At 46.6% G+C, this 20,853-nt stretch overlaps 1 protein-coding gene across 1 annotated transcript; it reads right to left on the reverse strand.

The window, feature by feature from the left end:
• Positions 1–3,295: 3,295 nt before the first annotated feature.
• On the reverse strand, positions 3,296–15,254 carry RPS11 (ribosomal protein S11). The gene is made up of 5 exons (XM_088462253.1): positions 15,148–15,254; positions 11,861–11,992; positions 7,687–7,762; positions 7,175–7,304; positions 3,296–3,468 (listed from the first exon to the last, which is right to left on the reverse strand). The coding sequence occupies exons 1-5, from the start codon at positions 15,160–15,162 to the stop codon at positions 3,345–3,347; spliced, it is 477 nt and encodes a 158-aa protein (XP_088318379.1). The 5' UTR covers positions 15,163–15,254; the 3' UTR covers positions 3,296–3,344.
• Between the last annotated feature and the right edge of the window lie 5,599 nt (positions 15,255–20,853).

A 20,853-nucleotide genomic window follows, 5' to 3' on the forward strand; every position in this document is an offset into this window, starting at 1 on the left:
AGTGGGCGTTTTGAAATCCTAGAAGGCATATCAGTCTGCAACATTGACTGAAAAGCCGAGGAAGCGGTCGCCAAATTTTGCACGGAGTTGGAGAGCACATCCACCCAGGGTGGAGGAGTCACCATAGGGGCCTGAAAAGGTACCACAGGCTGCTGCGGCACAGGGGAAGCCTGTATATACATAGGCAACCCCGCATAGGGACCCACCGACTGAGACCCAGGAGGAATCCGCAATAACTGCGGGACACCCGGGGAATGGGGGATGGTCGGCTGGGGCAACGACCTAGTAGGGAGAGCAGTCGGGACCGACAGACGGTCCGCAATAGACACCAGCACTTGAGAAAACATCGCCCACGGTGGTTCCTGCGCCAGAGAAGGTCTGGATGGGCCAGGAGCCACCTGGCATCGACTACACAGGCCATCCTGTGACAAATCCTCCCTATCTACTCCTGCAGAACAGCGTCCGCAGGAGGCCAACACCGGAGCCACTGAGTGCTCAACCTCCTCGTCTGACATGACAGAATATATTATATAGTCAAAAAATATATCTGGCAACAGGGCAGAAGAAAACGCACTCACCGGTGTGCTAAACAACAGCCCACAATACGGCACTGAGTAGCACACAACTGTATGTGACGGACCTCACAAATACGTGATCTATATAAGTGAGGTCAGTAGAAACGCCCCTCCCCCACACACCTGTAGGGCTTGTAGGAGAAGTAAAGGGATAGGTATAAGCTGACAGTAAGCGGAAAATAAGCACAGACAGGAAGCACTAGCAAAAGTCACATACCATGCAGGAAGATATACTCACTGCACCTTTCCACTACAATCAACCTGCCCAGATTCAGTGTCTGGGAGGGCTATAGTGCTGTGTACGCTGTCCTTAATCAGGGGAGAGGTACACAGGGGGACCGGTCCGCGTGCTCCCTGAAGATCTGCGCTGCCACTGAGAAAATGGCCGCTGGAGACCTCAGAGGAGGAGTGGCCGAGCAGCTGCAGCTCAGCGACGCCAGACTCCGTGCTGAAAGGCGCGCTGAGCTGAGGGGAGGAGCCGCTAAACAGGGAAGGCTTCCTCCCCTGGCTAGCATATTAACCCCAGGGCTTGCCGGCATCCCGCTTGCCATATATCCCTGGTGGTCTAGTTGTCCCACGGGTTATTCCTCCTCAGAGGGGGAGCCCGCCGCCACCGCTAGCGGCCCCCGGTCTGTCCCCTAGGACCGGGGGCAAAGGACTGCATCTGCAGGCAAAACCCGCGAGCCGCCGCTAATCGGCGACTCGCAGCTTACCTTGTCCCCGGCGACTCTGGCAGCAGTCCAGGGAGGGACCCAGAGTCCGGCTAGTACGGACTCTGGCCTCCCGCCGCGATCCCCAGTGCAGTACTGGCGTCGCGGCGCCAGCAGGGAAGGAGAGCGGCAGCGTGGGCGTCTGCATAGACAGCCCGTCGCTGCCACACTAGAGCCTCTGTTTTAAAATAAAAATCTAACAGGCTTTTTTTTTTTTTAAATAAAAATAGAAAGCTTTTGGGGGCTGCTCCTGCAGCCCCCCTGTGCAGGTGACCCGACTCCGGCCGGGCACCAACTCAAACTGAGGTGCTGTGGCCGGGGTATAGAGGAGGACGGACCCAAGTGCATCCTGGGAGCAGCTAAAGCTTTAACTGCGTGGTGCCCATGGATCCAGATCCAGCTATACCCCAAGGTCAAGCCTGTGGACCCCCTATGGACCCTGAAGTAGAAAATGGAATTATGGGACAGACGGCATCGCTCTGAGCAGACTTTAGCCCCCTGGTTACCAGCTGCTTCCGTACAAGCAAATTTATCTATCTATAAAAAAAATCTAATTAGTCATTTTGTTATACTGACTTGAATCAAACTCAAATGGGAAAAGTAGATGGTTTTAGTGATACGACTGATATTACAGCACATGAGGTAAAAGGATTTTGAGGTGAATGGAAAACCGGCATTTAGGCTCCTGATGTCAGAACAGGTTGGAATAACAGGATACATTTGGAAGTAATTGAACTGACAGAGGGATTCCATATGGATTTCCTGTGTAAATGGCACGCTCCCCCACTGAACTGCTTTGTGTAATAGCGCCTTGCTCAGATGTGGTATGTCTTATGTTATTGTTTATCTACTTAGATTGTTACTTTTGTTTGAAGTTTGTATATTCTGCTTTTTGTGTAAGATACAATCTGGAAGGAGGAAGCGTTATATTACCACGGCTGGCTGATATATATTTATTATACAGTGGCTGGACCAAGCAGTCTCCAGGCCCTCAGCAGTCACATTTCTCTGCATTACAAGTAACACTTACACAGGTTATCCAGCCAATATTTACTGTAAACCAGTGAGAACTTAGCTTGAAAATTTTATTAATTAAAAACTGAAATGTGCCTCTTGTTTAAGTATTGAGCCCCTGCAGACTAAAGGGAGATGTATTAAGTCTTGGATAGTGATAATCAGCTTCTGTCATGCCATAGACTGTACTAGATAAATGACAGGTGCCAATTAGCCGCTGTGGGCACCGTCTCCAAGACTCGATACATCTCCCCTAGTACTTGGCAGAAGCCCCTTTTGCTGCGATAGCAGCTGGAAGTCTGTCGGGATAAGGGTCTATCTATGGGGGCTGCACACAGTGGTTTTAGCCCATTCTTCCAGCAGATTTGCTCCAGGTTGGCTGTGGCTTGTGGGCAGCAGTTTTCCTCTAGTGCTATGAAGTGTCGTATACATTGTATAGTGGTCTCCTATAACGAGTCCCCCCTCCGGATGCAGTCACGCCACTACATAGTTATAGCCGAGGATATACGATGGATAGGCAGATGCTCATCTATGAGAACCAAGGTGACCTCCCACAATGTCAGCCAGCTATGGACATGCTATAGGAAACCAGTCCTGACTGGTCCCCACTCAGCTACCCCTCTAGCAGGCACTGGTGGGAATGCTGCAGACGTCTGGGTACATGGGCACCATCTATGGGCATGGGGACAATACATGGGCACAACACAAATGAACCAGTGACCCAACCTTGTTACAGGCTCTCATTGCAAGATACTGAACACAATAACGTATTACATAGACCTGTAACCTCCTCATTCACTTTATAACGGGGGAACAAAAACAATCCTAGGTAACAGACACAGGTATAAGGGCCCTGCTCGCTAGCCTCATGCACATGGCACATGAAGGGGTACAGACACCACAGTGTGCGCCTATGACAGACTATACGGTACAGCATATGTCCAGTCACAAGTACAATAGTACACCTTTAGCATACAGCACAATGAAGAGTCCGAGTTGAGGTTTTTAGAAAGTTTATTTGACCTGAAACATTTTTTCTTTACTTCTAAAACTTCTGGAACTGTTTCTTGGTTCCGGCAGCTTTTGTTACTTTCAGGACGTTGAAACGAACAGTTTTGCTGAGAGGCCGGCACTCTCCGACAGTGACAATGTCCCCAACCTGGACATCCCTGTAACACAAGAACAGCCGTTATCCCCCAGAGAAGGGACACATCCAGCCAATGGGTCAGACAAACATTCCTTATTACGCCAGCATGCAAACCAACGGAATGGAGGAGTCTGGTATATCTATAAACAGCATTTCATACAGATGTAGATATCAGCCTCACGTCACTACAGAGGAAGCAGCAGAGTGCCCCCCAACGGCACAAGCTTAGATTACGCTGCTAGAATCTCCCGTATTACATAGTGACGACACAGCTGCGTGTCCGGTGCACAGTCGCTGGAGACCCAACACTGCTGTGACCAGACTGAATATCAGGGGATGAGGACCCCCCACAGACCAGGGGGTGAGGACCCCCCACAGACCAGGGGGTGAGGACCCCCCACAGACCAGGGGGTGAGGACCCCCCACAGACCAGGGGGTGAGGACCCCCCACAGACCAGGGGGTGAGGACCCCCCACAGACCAGGGGGTGAGGACCCCCCACAGACCAGGGGGTGAGGACCCCCACAAGGGGCTCACTCTGGTCAAAAAGAAACTTCACACATCTGGCACTTGGGAGTTTTACGTTACACAAGTCTCCTTACAATGGTGCAGGAAACTGTACACAATGTATACAGCAAATATATCTCTTACATCAGGCGAGGTAACTAGCTCTATGCTTTCAGTGCAAGCAGATTAGTGCTCTCCTCTATACAATCTGATTGTGACACAGACAGTGCAGCCAATATATCAACTTGGTATTTGGAAAGAGTGGAAGTTCTCATTTGCCTGAACCTTAATGTCAGACACCTCTCGGCTGATAATCTAGAACACTGTCCCCTGCTTACATTGGTAAAACAATCTAGTGGTTTCTAAGTATTGACTGGAGGCTAAATGAGATTAGGTGTCCTCTGCCCTCGCTCAGCTGCATGTGACAGAACGTGGGAACGAGTTTAGTAACTGGCCACAATCACACACAATGGGCAGGGACAGGGAGGTCTCCTCAGGCCTTGCAGTCTGCAGCCACCAAGAGGCCTAAGCATGGTGCTCACACATGCCACCTAATCCCACATGCCACCTACCTGTAACTAGGAGTTATCTGCTAACACTAATAAGGACAGTAGTGAGTGAAGGGTCAGGACGACCCACCAGACAGCTTATTCTTCCCAGCAGACTCTATAAAGCCATGCACTGTATATAACCAAGTTCAAATGATTTTTATCCAATACAGCTTTTACTAAATGCCGACTAGTTTCATCATTACTACTTCACCGAGGTCACAAGCTCAATACATGGTCAATCTGCGTGGAGTTTGTAGGTCCTCATTTGCTTGCATGGGATTACCCCAGATCCTTCCCGCAATACAGAAACATGTGCCCATGTGATAGGGATTATGGGATGGGGGTTAAACTGTTTGCGCCGGCAGCTTCAACTACTGGGTGCCTAACTGAGCCATTAAATTGTTGATCCGTTTGGGCACGATAGCCGCCAGCCTTTCTGCCCGTACCCCGATGCTTTTAGTCTTTGTTTTGGGCGCCCTAACCAGGAATTTAGACAGGTTCAGCTGTTTTACGTGGCTAAGCCCCGTCTCTGCGCGCGACATGTGCGATACAGCATGGGTGTCCAAAATCCATATCGCACTTAGATCGCCCATTACTTAAGATTGGATATTGGGTGCGATAACACAATTGAATGCCTTTCAGCGTCCATTATAGGCATATAGACCCTATTATCACCTCTCTATGCATATAATTACAGTGCAGGACTCCTGGCTAGATTCAAGACACCATCAGCATTATTGTCATAGTTAATATGTCTGGCCAGTGATAAAATGACAATTTAAGATTATCCACTGATGAATGACATATGGGGGTCGGGATGAGTGACAGTTACGGTCACTCCATATCAGCAGCTTAATGTCACAGTAGTAACTGACAGCATTATAACTTTATACATGGTAAATCAGGTTTTAAGATATTGAAAGCATTTTAACTGCGCATTATAACATTAATACCTCATGGACATTACGCAGTCAACATATGGACTGTTAACTACCTACCTCCCCCTCTGTAGCCAGGCTGTGAAATAAAGGGCCGTATGCAGAACTGTTAGAGTACAATATGCCAAGATAAAGGTTTTCTTCTAACATATCAGGTGTATATACAGCTCTTAGTTCTGAGAGCCAGAAAATGAAAATCTAAAGCTGTATACACATCTAAAAGATTATCTGTCCAACCAGCCAACTAGCTGATTGGTTGGAATGAGAATCTGGTAATGTATGGGAGTAACTGACGATCAGCAATTTGCTCCCAAAGGCCGGAAAAAGGACAAAAACTGTTGTTTGAACAAATTGTTTAGATCAAACATTTAACAAACTTGTCTGACGTCATTTTCATCTGTTTTCTGGCATTTAGGAGCAAATATCGAAGGCAAGTCCGGGGCACCCTTAGCGTTAGCCGCAGTGGGGGGATGGTTAGGATTAGGGAGTCTAGCAGGGTTAGGTTTGGTCCGGGGGGGGGGGGGGGGGGGGGGGGTTGGGGGAATATTAGGGTTATGCAGCCCTACAGGGGGAGGGTTAAGATTGGGCACCCCCCACGGAGGGTTAGCCTTAGGGAGCGGTAAGGGGTGGTTAGGGTTAGGCACCACTATGGGAAACCAGTGGTGAGGACAGGGGAGGTCATGGTACTTACCTGCCTCTGTCGGGCATCTGCTGTTGGTATTTGAACGGATCTGAACTGGCGTTTAGCTGCCGGCATTTCAATCCCATTCCATGCATGACCACTAGGACTTCATTGGCAGAATACCAGGACTGTTACAACTGCTGTCAGCACTTCCCCCTATCCCCAGCACTGCCTGCCATTACTCCCCTCTACCCCCAGAGCAACCCCACCTTCTACCTGCCTTCAGCACCCTCTACCCCACCTTCTACCTGCCTTCAGCACCCTCTACCCCACCTTCTACCTGCAACCCTCTACCCGCAACCCTCTACCCGCCTTCAGCACCCTCTACCCCACCTTCTACCCGCAACCCTCTACCCCCCCACCTTCTACACGCCTTCAGCACCCTCTACCCCACCTTCTACCTGCCTTCAGCACCCTCTACCCCACCTTCTACCTGCCTTCAGCACCCTCTACCCCACCTTCTACCTGCCTTCAGCACCCTCTACCTGCCTTCAGCACCCTCTACCCCACCTTCTACCTGCCTTCAGCACCCTCTACCCCACCTTCTACCTGCCTTCAGCACCCTCTACCCCACCTTCTACCTCCTTCAGCACCCTCTACCCCACCTTCTACCTGCCTTCAGCACCCTCTACCCCACCTTCTACCTGCAACCTTCTACCTGCAACCCTCTACCCCACCTTCTACCTGCCTTCAGCACTGTCCCAACTGCCGCCTGCTCTCATAATATGATGGGACCCAGGAAAAGTGGAGTAGGACCCCCCTTTTTTAAAGTGAGGGGTCCCACAATTTATTTTGCTCAGCGCGATCACCGGCTCATGCAGGGGATATGAGGCGTTAAAGGTGATATCTACATAGGATCAACTAAGCCTTATAACCTACTATAACTATCCAGCAACTCCTGACAGAATATTCTACAACTACATGAAAGGTCCTAGTGGAGCTTTAAAAATTCTTTGTTCCCTAAAACATAGTTCACACGCAGATAACAGGAGAATGCTTTGCTGGCAATACCGATGCACCAGATACGGCAAGGCCACACAGCTCGTCTTACCTGAAGGCGGGGGAGAGGTGCACAGACATGTTCTTATGGCGTTTTTCAAACCGGTTGTACTTGCGAATATAGTGTAAGTAGTCCCGGCGGATGACAATTGTGCGCTGCATCTTCATCTTAGTGACCACACCTGTAATACACATTTGTTACCCAGCGATTCCTACAGTATAACGTCAGAAGGGAGGGACGACAAAGTAATTTAGAGAAAGAATCGATGAGCAGCACATTGATTCTACCACCCATATTATGTTATTAGGTCATTCCATGGTAACTAGCGTTACAAAGTGACGTAACAAGTAGGTGCATAGCTATTATGTGAAATTATTTTATTTACTGAGAAAACAACAGAACAGGTCATGCGTTTAAAAAAAAAAAAAAAAATCCCTGTATACATGAATTGCTGTTTGCTATGTCACTATGTATCGTGCGTTACCATCAAACGACCCTATATGAGCAGCTAATAGAGCAATAGCTGCTGGCATAAGATGCAATCACTGACTGGTAACACTTACCAGAAAGAATACGGCCACGGATGGAGACGTTACCAGTGAAGGGGCATTTCTTGTCAATGTACGTGCCATCAATTGCCTGGAAGACAAGACGATTATAGGCAAATGTGACTACCTCCTACACCAGCACTAACACACTAACAAATGAGTGCATGTTTTCCAGGTATCCGCACAGAATCACAAGTGAAATAATTAAAAATGTCAGTCAGTAATGAATACACCTGTGTTCCAGCAAGGAGACATGAAACACATGCACTGTAAGTCTGGACAAAGACATTTTATCAGACAGCCTGAAACTCAGCAGATAGAGGCCATACGCCAACAGTGAATGACAATATCTGGGTTCCTCCCATGAAGGAAAAGGGAAAACTTCAGGCGGTCGGCCGCTGCAGGGCGCACAGCCCGCCAAACGCAGCCGCTACAGGGCGCACAGCCCACCAAACGCAGCCGCTACAGGGCGCACAGCCCACCAAACGCAGCCGCTACAGGGCGCACACTAGTTCAGTCTATGTGGGGCACCGCTAACTGCACAATAAGGAGCGCGATCACTTAGGTTTGTATTCAGTGACATTCTTCGATCCCAATAGAAAGGGTGCTCACATGATTTATTATACTACTGAAAAGGAAATGCAAATCTTAAAGTAACCAATGCCAACATCGGCAGCACATAGGCGTTATATGGTGCCTCATGCGTTTACCACATAAGCGCCTTAGTGAGCTACCAGGAAAACGCACCGACAATACGGCATGTTCTCATTTCCATAGGGCAATGCTCAGATATACAGATGTCACTAAATACCCATATTCTCAAATCGCTTTCCGGTACGCCACGGACTGTGCAGCTTCGCCGTGCGATGCAACTTTGTCTTCCAATAAGCATCCTCCCGTTACTTTATACCAGTACATTTGTGACAAAACACTAAAGGTGCATACACACGTAACGATATATCGTAATAATATTGTACCGCGTGTATGCAATGAAGGACCAACGATGTGCGCTCCCACTGGATGACAACAATATCGTCCGTCGGGCATGCATGCAGGCCAATCTGGACGATATTGTGCATTTTCCATAGTGGCTTGTGATCGTTGCTGAGGTCTTTGGTGCGTGGATGAATATCGTTTTTTATCCAGCACACCAGGATTTTCAAGAGAGATCGTTCAGATTGTCCTGTGTGTGACCAGCATAAAGCCAAGTACTTAATTAAAATACAAAATTCAGTAAAATGTATCTTTAAATTCTCCCTCGAATGTTGTGCATAAAGGATAGAAGTATAAAGAGCACATCTAGTGTCCTAAGTTTGTAATAAGCAAACAGACTAACTATATTACAGCTGCCAATTAGTGTAAGCGTGTGCAAGTCTGGTTACCGGACTATGGAAGCAGCAGTGCAGGGAATGAACCTGCAGCTGTAATACACAATTATTCTTTGGGGGCAATTCAATTGAACACAATGAGAATAGCGCCAGAAAGGAGTTCCCGGAGCTATTCAACGGTTCGCATCCGGCACTTATGCGGGAGATAGCGGCCAGCGCGCCTTAAGCCAGGCGTTCAGGCACGCTTACCGACTTAAGTGCCGCCTGCAATGCAGTTTGCACCACGCAATACTGAACAGCATCGCTGGCGGCACTTACATCTGAATTCTGCGAGGAACAATCCTTTAGTCGGACTATAACGCCGGGAACTCCTTCCTGGCACTATTCACATCACACCCCCCTCTATGTACTATATTTGGAGAAGATATAGGCACCAATAAGAAGTTGTTTGGTGAACAAAGGAATAAAAATCCATTTATTCAACTCTCTAACATTTACTTTCAAGGAAGTTCAATACGATGGGGAAGGGGAGTAGTCCAGGAAACAGTCTATACATATTCAGACTCTAAGTACATACAAAAATCAAACACTCAACGCTACTTATCGGCAATATTTGGGGCCTCGGGATTCTCCTTCCCGGGGCCATTTAATAGACAGACTAGAACCTCTTAATTCAGAGAATACTGGTTACAGCGCCTTAAGCTGGGTGTTTAGTTAGCGTTCCCATTAGGCTGTTTTAGCTGGGTCTTACCCTTTTGGCGCCATCCCGCTAAAACATGCCGGGTGACGTGTTGTGGCGATCACCACCGGTGAATAGATACCATGCGCACGGCAACTATTCACAGCAGGGAGAACTTGGCGGGGCCCGGCATGTCTAAGTGCAGGGAACACCCCCAAAAGTGGTGAGAAGGGTGTGCGTCTTAGAGGCATGCCTCCTTTTCTTGTGGTCACACCCCCTGTTCAGACATGCTAGAGTGCATTTTCTACGCTCCTGCCTCGGACATAGAATGATAAACGGCAAGTCTCCAAATAAAGTGCCAGCTGCAAGGCTGTTAGCGCCACACTAAGCCGGAAAACAGCATCGCAGACGGTACAAATAGGAATTCTGCCTTCACCCTCAGGAGGGTACGAGCAGAAACCCGCACGTCAGAACAAACAGTGGGAGTATTTCATTTTACTTGAAGGAAAAAGTAATATGGTTAAAAAGTCCAAAGACAGATGGTCCTATACCCACGCCACGCATCATTACACTCAGGCCCGTATTCAATTAGTTTTGCATCCACAATAAAGTTTCGCCTACATCACGTGTTCTGGATGCGGAAACTTATTGTGCGTGCCCCCGCCATTCGCCGTATTCAATTCCAAACCACGCGAAAAACGCCAAGCTGCAAAGTCTGAACAGGCGGAAAGCGCTGTCAGAAATGGGGAAAATCAGGATGAACCTCCCCCAAAAAGATGCACTAAGATTGGGGATCAATGTACATGTGCCCGAATAAAGCTATTTGGGGTACGTAACTTGTTTCAATAGCTTCTTATAAGCGTCTTCGCACGATTGGTGAAGGATAGCATTAAGCAGTATTTTTTGGTGACAAGTAGTCCTGGCAAATTTGGGGTACCTGAAAATGGGTGCTAGCATATTTTAATTTCTCTAAAGTGAAGTTGTCATGAGTGTAATTCCTCTGTCATACAAGCACCTGCAATCCCAAAAACACTTGGCCCCTTCTTAGAGCACCCCCAGAACCTTATTTCACTAGTTTTTGAAGTTAACCCCCCACTTTGTGCTTTTTTTGCCCCCAAAATTAAAGTACTTTTTTTGGGGGTGTTAACTTTTTTTTTCAGAATTATTTGACAGTTGTCCTTTGGGGGGCGGTCCCAAGGGTTCTGAGTGGTGTCCCCATCTTTGCACCCCAAAATAAACATTTTGCACTTTAGTGTTCACTCTAGGTCCGACGGGAGGCAGGGCGCCGGACCCAGAGTTAGGGCACTTTTGCGCGCACCCAAAAAGGGGGCTTGTCTGTATGATGCGCCCCCTTTTCGTCACTCCTGGGGGCGTGCCCGGCCCTAATGGACATGCCGGGCAGCCCCCAAGCGCTGCAGTCACTGAATGGATGCCGGGCGCATGCGCCCGGCGTCCAATCACCGGCTGTGACCGTTGCGCCACCGGTTTGATCACCCGCGGGACACAGCGACCCACAGGTGTAGGAAGAACCCGCAGGCTGTCTCAGCAGAGCGCGCTCTGCCCTTTCGAAATCGGGCAGGACGCGGCGCCCCGCTAAAACAGCCTAGCGGGAACACTAGCACTTTTCTCCTGCTATTCAGGGGCAAATCTTTTTCGCCTATTACATTGTATTGACTTTTCACGTACGCGAATCCAGTCTGCAGTTGAATACGGAGATAAGCTTCCGCCACGCGAAAATCCCCGATCCACGATACTTTCCCAGCGGATCTTGGCTTTTCGTGTCTAATTGACTACTGTCCTTAATCTGCTACTGTATACCAATTCTTTTACGATCAGAACAGAAAGCCAGGAAAGGACTCCAGCACAGGAATCGCGCCTGTGACGAAGGGTCTGAGCCGTACCAGGCGCCACACGCTATATGGAACAAAACAGTTAGGTGCATGAAGACACATCTGCAGTTATTCTGTGAATGGGAATTTTTGCAACTCTTGAAAAATAAGTTTGTATATTATTAAACAGCAGCAGTTGACGAGCCCTCATCAGCTCCAATCGGTAAGCCTGCAAGGGTTACATGTGCCAGAACCACCGTCAGCGAATGGAAGGTTACCATACATTATTCTGAAGGGCAAGACGACTTCATGGAGAACAATTGTGCTAGATGTGTAGGTGCCGCAGTATCTACCTCTCTTGGGGTCTTGAATCCCAGCCCGATGTTCTTATAGTAGCGCGGTAGCTTCTCTTTGCCAGTCTCGCCTAGCAGCACACGCTTCTTGTTTTGGAAGATAGTAGGCTGCTTCTGATAGGCCCTCTCTGTCTGTAAGAGCACATACACTATATAAGGACCATTACATTAATGATGTAAATATGTAGCAAAGAAAACAAAACATCACAAATAACAGATATAAAAACTTAACCTTGTATAATGTGCGACAATACCGGACACCCCTCCACATGAGGCTGCGCAGCGGGGGAACGCTAAAGCTGGAGACACTACACAATGTACTGTACCATATATTGTTGCGATTGTACACAGTTTGTATGCCCAATCCGTTGTTCATTACATCGCCCCATCGGCTGCCCAGCACATCAGAGTGTACAACGCAATGAGCGCCACGTTGCAGTTACATGTAGTGTGTAATGATACGTTGCGTCAGATTGTGCTCGTGATGTATTGTTACATCACATTGTGTGTACCCAGCTATAGGCATAACCTTGCATAAAGTGAGAGGCACTGGGGTCACATTAGGGTTAGAGGCCAGACCCTATATCACTATAGATAAGAGTGGGTTGCCGAGAAGAGAGTCTGCATACAAGTGTAGCTACCTGGGCACCGGTGCAATGGGGGTTCCAGTGAGCAGAGGCTGGGCACATGATGGTAAAGAGGACCAACATAGAAACGCAGGGGTGGCAGAGGCTGGCACATACAGGACAGACTGCAGTGTATAGTAAATGATAGAGAGACAATACAGTGAGGGTATACAGGGCACATCCTGCACAGTATGGGTAAGAGTGAGTATATTGGGCACATACAATATAGTATTAGTTATAGGTGGCAGTAGTTGGGCACAGTACAGTGTGGGGTAATAGGCTGGGAATATGGGGCACACAGTACAGTGTGGGGTAATAGGCTGGGTATATAGGGCACATACAGTATAGTATTAGTTATAGGTGGCAGTAGTTGGGCACAGTACAGTGTGGGGTAATAGGCTGGGTATATGGGGCACGTACAGTGTGGGGTAATAGGCTGGGTATATGAGGCACATACAGTATAGTATTAGCTATAGGTGGCAGTAGTTGGGCACAGTACAATGTGGGGTAATAGGCTGTGTATATGGGGCACGTACAGTGTAGGGTAAAATAGGCTGGGTATATAGGGCACATACAGTACAGTGTGGGGTAATAGGCTGGGTATATAGGGCACATACAGTACAGTGTGGGGTAATAGGCTGGGTATATAGGGCACATACAGTACAGTGTGGGGTAATAGGTTGGGTATATAGGGCACATACAGTACAGTGTGGGGTAATAGGCTGGGTATATAGGGCACATACAGTACAGTGTGGGGTAATAGGCTGGGTATATAGGGCACATACAGTACAGTGTGGGGTAATAGGCTGGGTATATAGGGCACATACAGTATAGTATTAGTTATAGGTGGCAGTAGTTGGGCACAGTACAGTGTGGGGTAATAGGCTGGGTATATAGGGCACATACAGTACAGTGTGGGGTAATAGGTTGGGTATATAGGGCACATACAGTACAGTGTGGGGTAATAGGCTGGGTATATAGGGCACATACAGTACAGTGTGGGGTAATAGGTTGGGTATATAGGGCACATACAGTACAGTGTGGGGTAATAGGCTGGGTATATAGGGCACATACAGTACAGTGTGGGGTAATAGGTTGGGTATATAGGGCACATACAGTACAGTGTGGGGTAATAGGCTGGGTATATAGGGCACATACAGTACAGTGTGGGGTAATAGGTTGGGTATATAGGGCACATACAGTACAGTGTGGGGTAATAGGTTGGGTATATAGGGCACATACAGTACAGTGTGGGGTAATAGGCTGGGTATATAGGGCACATACAGTACAGTGTGGGGTAATAGGTTGGGTATATAGGGCACATACAGTACAGTGTGGGGTAATAGGTTGGGTATATAGGGCACATACAGTACAGTGTGGGGTAATAGGCTGGGTATATAGGGCACATACAGTACAGTGTGGGGTAATAGGCTGGGTATATAGGGCACATACAGTACAGTGTGGGGTAATAGGTTGGGTATATAGGGCACATACAGTACAGTGTGGGGTAATAGGCTGGGTATATAGGGCACATACAGTACAGTGTGGGGTAATAGGTTGGGTATATAGGGCACATACAGTACAGTGTGGGGTAATAGGTTGGGTATATAGGGCACATACAGTACAGTGTGGGGTAATAGGTTGGGTATATAGGGCACATACAGTACAGTGTGGGGTAATAGGCTGGGTATATAGGGCACATACAGTACAGTGTGGGGTAATAGGCTGGGTATATAGGGCACATACAGTACAGTGTGGGGTAATAGGCTGGGTATATAGGGCACATACAGTACAGTGTGGGGTAATAGGTTGGGTATATAGGGCACATACAGTACAGTGTGGGGTAATAGGTTGGGTATATAGGGCACATACAGTACAGTGTGGGGTAATAGGCTGGGTATATAGGGCACATACAGTACAGTGTGGGGTAATAGGTTGGGTATATAGGGCACATACAGTACAGTGTGGGGTAATAGGCTGGGTATATAGGGCACATACAGTACAGTGTGGGGTAATAGGTTGGGTATATAGGGCACATACAGTACAGTGTGGGGTAATAGGCTGGGTATATAGGGCACATACAGTACAGTGTGGGGTAATAGGTTGGGTATATAGGGCACATACAGTACAGTGTGGGGTAATAGGTTGGGTATATAGGGCACATACAGTACAGTGTGGGGTAATAGGTTGGGTATATAGGGCACATACAGTACAGTGTGGGGTAATAGGCTGGGTATATAGGGCACATACAGTACAGTGTGGGGTAATAGGCTGGGTATATAGGGCACATACAGTACAGTGTGGGGTAATAGGTTGGGTATATAGGGCACATACAGTACAGTGTGGGGTAATAGGTTGGGTATATAGGGCACATACAGTACAGTGTGGGGTAATAGGCTGGGTATATAGGGCACATACAGTACAGTGTGGGGTAATAGGCTGGGTATATAGGGCACAGTGACGGGCACAGTGGCAGACATGACCGGGGAGAGCTCGGCCTACACGCGGTGCCGCCTCCCGCAGCCCAGGCCGGGGCCGCACACACAGACTCAGCGCTGCCGCCCGGAGCCCCCGCACCCTCCCCGTCACCCAGTGACACATCCCCGCCGCCGCCGGTCCCCGGAGAGGTGCCGGTATCTCCCGCCGCTCCGGAGCCCTCACCTGGATATCCGCCATCTTGGGCTGCCGGGGAAAAAGAGACTTCAGCTCAGCCACGGGGTTTCCTAAGCAGGCGCAGGGGCGGACGTGACGTCACTCAACGCGCTGCCGTTATGAGGGCGGGGAGTGGTATGCAAATTGGCGTGTGACGTAGCCGCTGCTCCCCCTATATATACACAGGGAGCACACAGTCAGTCAGTCAGTGCCGGCCTCCTGCTTGTGATGCTCCTTGCTAGCCCATGTGTACCTGCTGCTGGCTGATCCTGGGGCACCACAAGTCTCAGCAGACTAGGCTTCCCCATTTGCTGGCTCCCTGATACTCACTTTGCCGGTGAATCTTCTGCGTGAGCGTAATCGCTGCTGATAAACGTCAGCGTGTGATCAGTGCGGCTTACACGCCTGCGCAATGGCGATCACTCCATCTGCGTAACCACCCGCAGCTGCGTCTGCTGACACACCTGCGCAATGGCGATCACTCCATCTGCGTAACCACCCGCAGCTGCGTCTGCTGACACACCTGCGCAATGGCGATCACTCCATCTGCGTAACCACCCGCAGCTGCGTCTGCTTACACACCTGCACAATGGCGATCACTCCATCTGCGTAACCACCCGCAGCTGCGTCTGCTTACACACCTGCGCAATGGCGATCACTCCATCTGCGTAACCACCCGCAGCTGCGTCTGCTTACACACCTGCGCAATGGCGATCACTCCATCTGCGTAACCACCCACAGCTGCGTCTGGTTACACACCTGCGCAATGGCGATCACTCCATCTGCGTAACCACCCACAGCTGCGTCTGGTTACACACCTGCGCAATGGCGATCTCTCCATCTGCGTAACCACCCGCAGCTGCGTCTGCTTACACACCTGCGCAATGGCGATCACTCCATCTGCGTAACCACCCGCAGCTGCGTCTGCTGACACACCTGCGCAATGGCGATCACTCCATCTGCGTAACCACCCGCAGCTGCGTCTGCTTACACACCTGCACAATGGCGATCACTCCATCTGCGTAACCACCAGCAGCTGCGTCTGCTTACACACCTGCGCAATGGCGATCACTCCATCTGCGTAACCACCCGCAGCTGCGTCTGTACACAGTAATGCACTAACATATATGTAATATTGGTTACACTGTGTACAGGCTGCGCTATGAGGGTCTGACCTGTATAATATCATCCCCCCAACATGACGTATTCCCGGTGGGGCAACCTGCTCTGTTCCTGGGCTCCCCCCTAATAATGTATCATCGCTGTCACCTTCCTTATCCAGTAACTGGTCTAACACAACAGGTGACGGCAATCATACATTCAGGGCCGGATTACGGCTTGTGGGGGCTCCATCAATACAGTTGTCACGGCCCCACGCAGCGACTACAGCAATGGCCAAACGTTCTGAGAATGACACAAGTATTGGTTGTCACAGAGTCTTCAGTGTTATTAGATGTCACTAAGGCAGTGGTTCCCCAACGCAGTCCTCAAGGCTCCCCAACAGTTCAGGTTTCAGAGATATCCATGGTTGAGCGCAGGTGACTTAATTAGTACCTCAGCCAATTTGATTTAGCCACCTGCGCTCAACCATGGATATCTCTATAACCTGAACTGTTGGGGAGCCTTGAGGACCGCGTTAGGGAACCTCTGTACTATGGTATACTGAGGTAATATTACAGCATGACATAAGTGTCAGATGTTACTATGGTATACTGAGGTAGCATTACAGCATGACATACGTGTCAGATGTTACTATGGTATACTGAGGTAACATTACAGCATGACATAAGTGTCACATGTTACTATGGTATACTGAGGTAACATTACAGCATGACATAAGTGTCACATGTTACTATAGTATACTGAGGTCACATTACAGCATAACATAAGTGTCAGATGTTACTATGGTATACTGAGGTCACATTACAGCATTACATAAGTGTCAGATGTTACTATGGTATACTGAGGTAACATTACAGCATGACATTAGTGTCAGATGTTACTATAGTATACTGAGGTCACATTACAGCATGACATAAGTGTCAGATGTGACTATGGTATACTGAGGTCACATTACAGCATGACATAAGTGTCAGATGTTACTATGGTATACTGAGGTCACATTACAGCATGACATAAGTGTCAGATGTTACTATGGTATACTGAGGTCACATTACAGCATGACATAAGTGTCAGATGTTACTATGGTATACTGTCAGATGTTACTATGGTATACTGAGGTAACATTACAGCATGACATAGGTGTCAGATGTGACTATGGTATACTGAGGTAACATTACATCATGACATAAGTGTCAGATGTTACTATGGTATACTGAGGTAACATTACAGCATGACATAAGTGTCAGATGTTACTATGATATACTGAGGTAACATTACAGCATGACATAAGTGTCAGATGTTACTATGGTATACTGAAGTAACATTACAGCATGACATAAGTGTCAGATGTTACTATTGTATACTGAGGTAACATTACAGCATGACATAAGTGTCAGATGTTACTATGATATACTGAGGTAACATTACAGCATGACATAAGTGTCAGATGTTACTATGGTATACTGAGGTAACATTACAGCATGACATAAGTGTCAGATGTTACTATGGTATACTGAAGTAACATTACAGCATGACATAAGTGTCAGATGTTACTATGGTATACTGAGGTAACATTACAGCATGACATAAGTGTCAGATGTTACTATGATATACTGAGGTAACATTACAGCATGACATAAGTGTCAGATGTTACTATGGTATACTGAGGTAACATTACAGCATGACATAAGTGTCAGATGTTACTATGGTATGCTGAGGTAACATTACAGCATTACATAAGTGTCAGATGTTACTATGGTATACTGAGGTAACATTACAGCATTACATAAGTGTCAGATGTTACTATGGTATAATGAGGTAACATTACAGCATTATATGTGTCAGATGTTACTATGGTATACTGAAGTCACATTACAGCATGACATAAGTGTCAGATGTTACTATGGTATACTGAGGTCACATTACAGCATGAGATAAGTGTCAGATGTTACTATGGTATACTGAGGTCACATTACAGCATGAGATAAGTGTCAGATGTGACTATGGTATACTGAGGTCACATTACAGCATGACATAAGTGTCAGATGTGACTATGGTATACTGAAGTCACATTACAGCATGACATAAGTGTCAGATGTGACTATGGTATACTGAGGTCACATTACAGCATGACATAAGTGTCAGATGTGACTATGGTATACTGAGGTCACATTACAGCATGACATAAGTGTCAGATGTGACTATGGTATACTGAGGTCACATTACAGCATGACATAAGTGTCAGATGTGACTATGGTATACTGAGGTAACATTACAGCATGACATAAGTGTCAGATGTTACTATGGTATACTGAGGTAACATTACAGCATGACATTAGTGTCAGATGTTACTATGGTATACTGTCAGATGTTACTATGGTATACTGAGGTAACATTACAGCATGACATAGGTGTCAGATGTGACTATGGTATACTGAGGTAACATTACAGCATGACATAAGTGTCAGATGTTACTATGGTATACTGAGGTAACATTACAGCATGACATAAGTGTCAGATGTTACTATGATATACTGAGGTCACATTACAGCATGACATAAGTGTCAGATGTTACTATGGTATACTGAAGTAACATTACAGCATGACATAAGTGTCAGATGTTACTATGGTATACTGAGGTAACATTACAGCATGACATAAGTGTCAGATGTTACTATGATATACTGAGGTAACATTACAGCATGACATAAGTGTCAGATGTTACTATGGTATACTGAGGTAACATTACATAAGTGTCAGATGTTACTATGGTATACTGAGGTCACATTACAGTATTACATAAGTGTCAGATGTTACTATGGTATACTGAGGTAACATTACAGCATTACATAAGTGTCAGATGTTACTATGGTATACTGAGGTAACATTACAGCATTACATAAGTGTCAGATGTTACTATGGTATAACGAGGTAACATTACAGCATTACATAAGTGTCAGATGTTACTATGGTATAGTGAGGTAACATTACAGCATTACATAAGTGTCAGATGTTACTATGATATAGTGAGGTAACATTACAGCATTACATAAGTGTCAGATGTTACTATGGTATACTGAGGTAACATTACAGCATGACATAGGTGTCAGATGTGACTATGGTATACTGAGGTAACATTACAGCATGACATAAGTGTCAGATGTTACTATGGTATACTGAGGTAACATTACAGCATGACATAAGTGTCAGATGTTACTATGGTATACTGAGGTAACATTACAGCATGACATAAGTGTCAGATGTTACTATGGTATACTGAAGTAACATTACAGCATGACATAAGTGTCAGATGTTACTATGATATACTGAGGTAACATTACAGCATGACATAAGTGTCAGATGTTACTATGGTATACTGAGGTAACATTACATAAGTGTCAGATGTTACTATGGTATACTGAGGTCACATTACAGTATTACATAAGTGTCAGATGTTACTATGGTATACTGAGGTAACATTACAGCATTACATAAGTGTCAGATGTTACTATGGTATACTGAGGTAACATTACAGCATTACATAAGTGTCAGATGTTACTATGGTATAATGAGGTAACATTACAGCATTACATAAGTGTCAGATGTTACTATGGTATAATGAGGTAACATTACAGCATTACATAAGGGTCAGATGTTACTATGGTATAGTGAGGTAACATTACAGCATTACATAAGTGTCAGATGTTACTATGATATAGTGAGGTAACATTACAGCATTACATAAGTGTCAGATGTTACTATGGTATACTGAGGTAACATTACAGCATGACATAGGTGTCAGATGTGACTATGGTATACTGAGGTAACATTACAGCATGACATAAGTGTCAGATGTTACTATGATATACTGAGGTAACATTACAGCATGACATAAGTGTCAGATGTTACTATGGTATACTGAGGTAACATTACAGCATGACATAAGTGTCAGATGTTACTATGGTATACTGAAGTAACATTACAGCATGACATAAGTGTCAGATGTTACTATGGTATACTGAAGTAACATTACAGCATGACATAAGTGTCAGATGTTACTATGGTATACTGAGGTCACATTATAGCATGACATAAGTGTCAGATGTTACTATGGTATACTGAGGTCACATTACAGCATGACATAAGTGTCAGATGTTACTATGGTATACTGAGGTCACATTATAGCATGACATAAGTGTCAGATGTTACTATGGTATACTGAGGTAACATTACAGCATTACATAAGTGTCAGATGTTACTATGGTATACTGAGGTAACATTACAGCATTACATAAGTGTCAGATGTTACTATGTGTCGAAGCTGGATAATTGGCTAACGATACTGAATTAGAACCTCTATACACTCCTTCCTATACCTTCTAAGGATGACGCTAATTTGCGTACGCAGTCATACAGTAAATAAAGACTTCAGACCTGGAATCTGTGGTTCCAAAGCACAAAGTATTATTTAAGTAAAAGTACAGTCAGTTACACGCTATTGATCCAGACACAATTCGGCGCAAAGGAATTATACAGACCTAAGTACAGTATACATACGCAGCGCTTCCGGACCAGATGTTAGGCATCAGCAAG

The sequence above is a fragment of the Taudactylus pleione genome, unplaced genomic scaffold, assembly GCF_031769625.1.
Source record: "Taudactylus pleione unplaced genomic scaffold, aTauple2 ptg001168l, whole genome shotgun sequence".
Classification (NCBI taxonomy): Eukaryota; Metazoa; Chordata; class Amphibia; order Anura; family Myobatrachidae; genus Taudactylus; species Taudactylus pleione.